The 8,736-nt window shown below is 38.7% G+C and overlaps 1 protein-coding gene across 1 annotated transcript; it reads left to right on the top strand.

Annotated features, from left to right (window-relative positions):
* Window positions 1-4,229: 4,229 nt before the first annotated feature.
* On the top strand, window positions 4,230-6,714 carry LOC102022491 (olfactory receptor 52I1-like). Its single transcript, XM_013512019.1, has one exon. The coding sequence runs from the start codon at window positions 4,564-4,566 to the stop codon at window positions 5,545-5,547; it is 984 nt and encodes a 327-aa protein (XP_013367473.1). The 5' UTR covers window positions 4,230-4,563; the 3' UTR covers window positions 5,548-6,714.
* The last annotated feature ends 2,022 nt before the right edge of the window (window positions 6,715-8,736 follow it).

The raw sequence follows: 8,736 nt of genomic DNA on the forward strand, positions 1-8,736 counted from the left end.
TGGTTCAAATATATGAGAATGGTGATTCCAAACTTGGGATGGTTGGGAGACAGTTTTCAGGGATCAAGCAGCATTATGACAAAAGCCCTAAGCAAAAGGACTGATTGGAATCATGATACGTTGGATAAGGGAGATGCTCAGGTAGAGGTATGTTATGAAGTGTTTTCAAATATGGCTCCATTTAAATGAGTTACACGTTAGTATTTTTTTAACCTTTAAAACAGTTTAAATTTGGATAATGAATTTTCCATGCTTTAAATAGTATAAAAAGTCCTCTGATAGCCTGTGATTGAATTGTTGTGTTTTTTTTTTTTTTAATTATTGCTCTTGAGTAATTTGTTTGAGCTAGGTTTTGGTGAGTGAACACCAAGATCTCATGTGCGTGTCTCTGGGCTGAGGCCAGGAACTGAAGACAGTGTTGGGTCCAGAACTGAAAGTGTGTCTTAGGAGTTTGGCCAGAGCTTCCTGAAAAGTGCCCAACAGTCAGGAAGCAGTTGTGTCTGCATCTTGACGTGGGTAGTGGTTATGTGGGCGTGTCCATGCAGTCACAGTACAAAAGTTATTATGCTGTGCACCTTAGTTTTCTGCATCTTCCAGCACATATGTTATACTCCAAACAAAAAGTCAGTCATAAAATGAGACAGGCACTGGTGTTGAATTGTGTCACTAAATTGGCAACAGGTCTTTGTTGGCATTCACTGTTCAACTTGGCAGGCAAGTTTTTGGTAGCAATAGTTTGAATGAAATAAAACTTTAGAGAAGAGACAACTTCTCTACCCAACTGCCTTTTCTTTGAAAAGACTTATAGTACATGCAAAGTGCTAGCAGTGCTGATCAAGAAGAAAAGTAAATGAAGGGAAAACAAAAACACCCTGAAGATCATGAAAGGCATATAAGGTGTGAATGCTGGGACTGGAGAGAGGAAGGGTGAGGCAGGATGTAAGGTGAAGCTGCCTCCAGAAGAAGGATGGGTTTACCTGGGGCAGCTAGGAGAGGAAGGTGCTGAATCAGAGGTGAGTGAGTGCTAAGCATTCTGGATCCCCTGCTCCTCTTCATACCCTGAGACGGTGAATTGGTGGCCTTCAAATCAGATATAGCAGCGTTAGGAATATGCAGACTCTTTTTCACTCTCAACCACCATTCCACTTTGAAAACTCTTTCCTGTCCTCTCTTGATCTAGTGCTGAAGATGTCTCACCTCGTGGTTACACACTGCAAGGATCTTACAAATCTATAACTGGATTTTTCTACTTTATTCAGTGTCAAATTGCAGAGTATTTCTTGTTCTTATTGTTCTGTTTTTGTTGTTGGTTTATTTGTTTCAATGAAGATGACAGTTTTTCATCAGGTTTCAGGCATTTGGATATTTTGAATACTTGAGGACTGTCCTCAAGTCTGCTGTGTGCACCTGGGTGTGGAGTTAATCCATGCCCAGGTCTCTAAGATGGAAATAAAAGGGAGAGTGTATGCTGTTTAGGATGGAGAATCAATGGATGTTTGTCTCTGCTTGGCTAACACTGAAAATGTCTACTGCAACAATTGGGATTTGAGCACAGAAATCTATCACTCAGGTTCATGACTGTTTGTTCAGTTAATCCGGGAGGATCTAGGATCCAGGTCCCTGAGGAGAAATTAAAAGTTGGAAGATAGAGACAGTATACAGTACCGGTGAATAATTTTATGGTAACTATTTACTCTGGAAATCCTTTATTGAGGGGAGGCACAGGAAGTGATGTCTAAAATCAGGGTATTTTTAAGCTTTGACAAATAAGAGGTCTTCACAAAAGTTGCCTGGAAACATTAGAGTTCTAGGATTCTGCAGTATGACTTCTGTTAAGTCAGCATAAGTTGCACAGTTATTGTGTTTCCCAACCACGATGACACTTTGAGAGATGTACAGTATATTAAGGCAACGAGTGTCCGAGGAAGAAAATCAATTGTAATTAACAGTCTGTTCCACACATGGGCTCTTGAGTCCATTTCTGAGGACAAATTCCATATCCCTGTCCCTAGGACAGAAATGATCTGACATAATAGGAAAAAAGTTCAAGCACCAAATGGCCTGGCTAATGGATGCTTATCAGACAGCTTCTACCCCATCCTTAATCTCATTTCAATTTGGTCAAGTATTATACAGAAGCACAGGTGTGAACCACTCTTAGAATTTCTTATTAGAGATGGGTTGTAGGTATAAGAGAGACCTTTTCACAGGTGTGACCATGTAAAATAAAAAGCAAACAGGCAGAGAAAAAAGACAAAAAGCTATAGACTCAGAGCTGGTCAATAGGATTATAACTGGTAGGTTTTTAAACAGTTAGCTTACAGATAGTAGACTTAAAACACAGGCCTTATAAAGTACAGTAGGCTGTTCATCACAGTGGGAACAAAGGAACTTTGTAATCTATTGCTGTTGGGTGAAATATCTCCAGTGGTAAGTCACAGATCAAGAGAAAATGAAAGCTGTGCAATTTAGTTGGGACCTCTGTGTGTATGTGTGTGTGTGAAAATGCATGTGTTAAATGTGTTAATTTGGGCTTCCCCATTTAAGTATGGTATTCAGCACAATTTGGGCTATAGGATTAAGCAGGCAAAACACTCCTTTTCTCAGTTAGCTACACTTTATTGAGCACCTTTGTATAAGTTCCTGCTAATTAATCACTTTACATAGCTTCTCATTTAAGTATCAAGAAAAATCTCTTTGAAATAGGCACATTATCTTCATCCTTTTGATTAACAAATTAAGGTTTATTTGGTTTACGGAATTTGATCAAGGGGAAAATGGCTAGAAAGTGGCAGAACAGTGATTCCACTCTCTGTTGTATGAACCTTTCAAGGTTTTCCTGCCTTGATGAAGTAGGACAAGGCGCCTTTTGAGTGGGCCACTAAAAGCACACAGAATTCTTATGTTCTAAGTAAAACTAAAAGTCTCTAGAAGAAAATAAACTAACATTCTCCAAAGCCACGTGAATCCACTGAATAAAGAAGGGACTTTGTAAGGAGGGTTCCCAGAGAGCTGTGGGCTTGTACACAACTTCGAACTGAAAATGAAACCGAAAGGGAAAGAAACAAAAGTGGTATCACACAGCAATGGACTGGTAGTTAACACTGACTACTTCTATTCAGATTCACCCCACAAAGCCTTTCTCCATGGCACCATCTGAATGAGGCAGGTATAGGGCAAGCAAGTAATAAACAGAAATTCCCAAGCTTCAGAGCTTAGCTCCTATATGTGCAGTCTTGCAGCAAAGTGATTCCATATACCTTATAGAAAACTATCCAAAGCTATTTTGGGACTGTTATGCTTAGGCAGGTTCAACTTTTGGGAGCCAGAGGTCGAAAGACTCAGATTTGTACCTCAAATTTACTACATAATTGATATGTGATATTGGATAAATATTTCATTTCAGTTTTGCCAACTATCATGTATAGATGAGTTTCTATATTAGAAATAGAGAACTATAATCAGATTATAAATACCACCCTTTTCAAAATATTCTGGTACATACTATGTTCAAACAAAAGTTCTTTACTTCTGTTTTTATTTTTGTTTTTTTCCAGTACCGGCAATTGAACTCACAACGTTGCACTTGCCAGGCAGGCACTGTGCTGCTGAGCTAAATCCCCAGCCCCAAAAGTTCTTTACTTCTACAAGATTAAGCTTCCTTGTTTTCTATAATATCTTGGTCCTTTATCATGAATAGAGGGTAACCTTACTGAGGAATCATGAAAAAATATGATAGAAGTTCATCTATAATATAACTCCAACTTTTTGTGCACTTAAATATTCTTTGAATATAAATCAAGTGAACTAAGGGAAGGTAGGGATTACCAATATCCTCATTATTCATGATCTCATATGGAAAGGGATGATGTTCTCTAATTATCTCATTTTCCTGAAGCTGTTACTGAATAACTTTAATCATAAGATGTTTCCTTTATGTTTTCTGTAGGTACTGAACTAAGGATACAAAAACTGACAAGCTTGAGCTCAAAAAAGTTCATTATTTCTCTCAATGCTTATTAAATTCAGTAACTAAACATGGAGATAGAAGACAATTTCTTTCCTCTGATTGATCATGGATTTTGTGGAAACTGTTTACTATAATGACTACACATATCTTCTCAAATGCACATGTATCTCACAGGTAAGGATGATATTTGGCATAAGTCCTTGAACAAAAGACACACACTTCAGAGCATACTATAAATTCACAGGTAGAATACTGGAATTCTCCATTTAAATGTTTCATAGGTTAGCTGGAGATATTTTATGAACTCAGAAGAAAGGTACCATGCTAACATGAAATGGAGACAGTGCAGAGAAGATTTCCCAAAGGAGGCAACCCAAGAGCTGATCTTGAACATTGAATAGTAATGAGTAAGAAAAAGACTGTTGAAAAAGATAAAAATTGGAACAGGATAGGTTTATCAGATGTTATTGTTCTGATCTTGAGAATATTTCCAAGCTAAGAATATCCTCAGTATTTATCAACACCACAGACAAATAATAACTCTGAGAGATTTGTGTTTTTCTTACATCACTTTATACCTCAACAGGCAAAGAATGTTACATACAATGCTGGGGCCACCCTACAACCACACAATGGAAAACCCTGCCACCTTCTTCCTCGTGGGCGTTCCAGGTTTGCAGTCTTCACATCTTTGGCTGGCTATCTCACTCAGTGCCATGTACACCACAGCCCTGCTAGGAAACACCCTCATCATGACTGTAATCTGCACGGAGTCCACTCTCCAAGAGCCTATGTATTGCTTCCTGTGTATTCTGGCAGCTGTGGACATTGTTATGGCTTCCTCTGTGGTACCCAAGATGATGAGCACCTTTTGCTCAGGAGATGGCTCCATCAGCTTCAATGCTTGCTTCACTCAAATGTATTTTGTCCATGCAGCCACTGCTGTGGAGACAGGGCTGCTGCTGGCCATGGCTTTTGACCACTATGTAGCCATCTGCAAGCCCCTACATTACAAGAGAATTCTCACACCTAAAGTGATGCTGGTAATGAGTGTGGCCATTGCATTCAGAGGTATTATATCTATGACTCCACTGAGTTGGATGTTGAGTCATTTACCATTCTGTGGCTCCAATGTGGTTCCCCATTCTTACTGTGAGCACATGGCTGTGGCCAAGTTGGCATGTGCTGACACTATGCCCAGCAGTCTCTACACTTTAATTGCTACCTCCATTATTGTGGGCTCTGATGTGGCCTTCATTGCAGCTTCCTATACCTTGATTCTCAGGGCAGTATTCAATCTTCCCTCAAAGAATGCTCAGCGGAAGGCATTAAGCACATGTAGCTCCCATGTGGGTGTCATGGCCCTATATTATTTACCTGGGGTGGCATCTGTTTATGTAGCCTGGTCAGGGCAGGACACAGTGCCCTTGCATACCCAAGTGCTGTTAGCTGACTTCTACCTGATTATCCCACCTGCTTTAAACCCCATCATTTACGGTCTCAGGACTAGACAAATTCGTAAGAAAATATGGCATTTGCTGATGTTCTTCTCTTATCGCTCTTATCAAGTTTCATGACCACAAATCTGTTCAGACTTTTAGTTTTCCAGCCAGCTGCAAAGATGGTCCAGAAATCTGTGGAATTTGGATTGATATTCTTGGCACTATAGATGTTTAAGATGATGGGGTATAGGATATACGCTTACAATTTTTTTATTTCAAGCAATAAAATGGACGGGATGATTCTTATAGTCTAGCAACATTTTTGAAAATTTCAACTTGTATCTGAATACGACATAAGTATGAGTAGAGAACATAGGGTTGGCAGTTTTCTTTCCTCAATTTTTGTCCCATGTTTCCCACACTAATAGCATACTAGGCCCTTTGCTCTAGAAACCAACTCTTTGGAATCTTGGTTTTGCCCTCCCACCAATCACTCACGAACCCAAGTTTTAAATAATTTGTCCATTTCTGATGTGCTTATATAGACTCTGTGAGTACATGACCTTGCTCTCTGCCTATCCAATGAATCCCTTCTCAATCATGTGTTCACAAGTATACCACAATTACTATCCAGACACAATATATTTCTGTTTGTCTCTGGCGATGTAAACTTCTGATCAATGATGATACACATTTTGTAACACAAAGATTTGGAAATCTGGACCACTGCGGTGATGTCATTTATTTAAATGGAATGATGAGAATGTTTCTGTGGTTCTCCAGTTTAAATTCACCTTGGAAACCAAGTATATTCCTATTATTATGTTCTACAAAATAACTTTTATGTTTTGAGTTTATCTACTTTAAGCTAGTTGGAGTCCATATAGTGATTATTATCTTTTGTTTTAGGCAGTAGAATCTAAATCAATGTGAACTGTGCTTTGGGTGTCCTTCTTTTTTAGTTCCTTATATTCTGTGTCGCTGAATTTCAAGACACTTGGGAGCAATGAAGTATAAAGGAGATCCACGTGTTCTGGGATATAAAGGTTAACAATGACTAATAAGGGTAATAAATTAAGATTTCAACACTCTTTTTCCGGTCCACTGATCAATAAATTGTGTTTTTTTTTTTCTATTTTCATCTTTTGAAAATATTTTTACATTCCCTGTGTGGAGCTTTAACACATATGTAACACATCTTGCTTCCTTTTCTCATCCTCTTTTCCTCTCCTCTCTCCCTACCTCCATCACTCAATGCCCTTCCCATTTGAGAAGGGTGCATCTGTCTACTGCCTACCACCTATCCTTTATTTTTCTTTTTATTCATGATTTGAGTTTCTCATATAGAAGAAAACGTGATAGTCAAGCAGTGTCTGATTTATTTCACTTAACATTATGGTCTCAATGTGCATCTAATTCCCTACAAATGACTCAGGTTTATCATTCCATATGGCAGAGTACTATTCCATTGTGTGTAAATACATTTTCTTTGTCCAGTTTTGTTGCCTTGACTTCTCATAATATTATTCATTTTGTTTTTCTGCTGGGGTTTGCAGGTTGATTATAGTAGAAGGATTTGTTGCTTTAGTTAATGTCTGCTTTTCTGTGATGTGCTCTGGGCATATCTAACAATAGGTCTTTGACTCTGTCCTAGAATGCAACTTCCTCTGTTTTCTTGGGTGAGGAGGCTGCAGTGTATTTGGCCTAGTACCCAGTTCTCTGGAAATGGGCTGTAGTATTGTTGATCACATAAAGGCAGCCTAAATATTTGCATACAGAGAAAACCAATTAACAGCCACAACTATGTCACCTTGGATACAGTATAACTCTTACCTTTTGAGTTTATCTATCTGTGTTTTTGAATGAGTGGTTTCATTCCAGGACGTGCAGTCTTGGAATTCAGCAAGTCACAGTTTTCACCCTGGGCTTTTCTTGTGGCTTGATTTGTAGGCCACATCTGTTATTTCTCCCTGGAGCTGTCAACTCTCCTGGCTTACCTTCTGTCCTGGTTTACCTTCTCTCCTGGCTTACCTTTTCTCCTGGGGCACTGGCTGCATTTACAATCAGGTTAGTTGACTGGGCTATGCCTCTACTGCCCATTGACAAGGGGAAGTAAAACACATAATGAGCTTGGAGTCTGTGGCTGGCTACAGCCAGGTGTGGAGTCTGTGGCCGAATAACTGGCCATGGGTAAGTGTCATGGTGGGATGGGCTGCTCCTCAACATCTTCATAGCAATGAAGACTATAATTTAGTATATCTAATAGCTAAAGAGATTTTTTTTTGTTGTTGTTGTTGCTAAGGAAAACTTTTTTTGGTGTTGCTATGATTCAGCACATTACCCAACATACTACAGAATGGATGATGGTTGATAAAATCTAGTAGAGTCTGGCCTACTCTCTAAGGGACAATGTCTCTGCTAATGAAAATTTCCCTATTGTCTGTTATCGAACACTTTAACTTCATATTTGCATTAGGCGATGCAATGTCTCTAAGTTCATAAAGCAATCAAGGGAGTGATATGACAGCATATGTTTATGTGTGTAATATGCTCAAGCTAATTCAAGGGGCAGCTACTTTCAACTTAGCACTAATGTCTTATAGAGAAGTGGAAGCAACTTTTCACTGGTATTGAAATCTGATGTGTTTTCCTGCACTAGTGTGATTCAACCAGTGTGTTCACATTTTATTGTGCCCCACAACCAACCCCAAATTATTTTCTGCAAATTATGCATTTATTGCATTGTTAATTACTTCCCACATTCAATTGTTTATGTTCGTATCTGCTATTAAAATAACACTTGTAAGTTCAGTTTTGGTGATGTCTGAGTCATGCTGGCATTGGTAACATGATCACTCTCAATTTTGTTGTCTAACTCTTAGAAAGCAGGGTCATGATGTGCACGATGCTAAAATTATTAAAATGAGCATTATCTTCACAAAAACTACAATGCTTAATCCCTGGGTAAAGTATAAAAAGCAGTCAACTTTTAAAATTACAGCACACTTGCACGTTGTCCATCAGTTTGACCATTCAGGGAATGATACACTACAAGTTGTAGCATTCAAAATATACTACATAAAAACATACTGTACATATAGTACGTTGCACCCAACATCAGTGGTCAAGAGAGAACATAAACCATGATGTAAAGGTGGATAATCTATACTGAGTCTATTTGACACTAAATATAATGTGAGAAAGACTTCTAGGAAAGTGGTGGTGTGGTATGCAATAACAGCTTACCCTCTCTGAGATTCAGAAATGACATTGGAAAATAATAACATATGGGAGAAAAAATAAAAGAGAAAGAGGGAGAGAGAG

The sequence above is a fragment of the Chinchilla lanigera genome, unplaced genomic scaffold (assembly GCF_000276665.1).
Source record: "Chinchilla lanigera isolate Chin_1 unplaced genomic scaffold, ChiLan1.0 scaffold00013, whole genome shotgun sequence".
In the NCBI taxonomy this organism is placed as follows: Eukaryota; Metazoa; Chordata; class Mammalia; order Rodentia; family Chinchillidae; genus Chinchilla; species Chinchilla lanigera.

Excerpts from the sequence above, each read along its gene's own strand:
- LOC102022491 (XM_013512019.1), top strand. The coding sequence starts at position 4,564 with ATGTTACATACAATGCTGGGGCCACCCTACAACCACACAATGGAAAAC.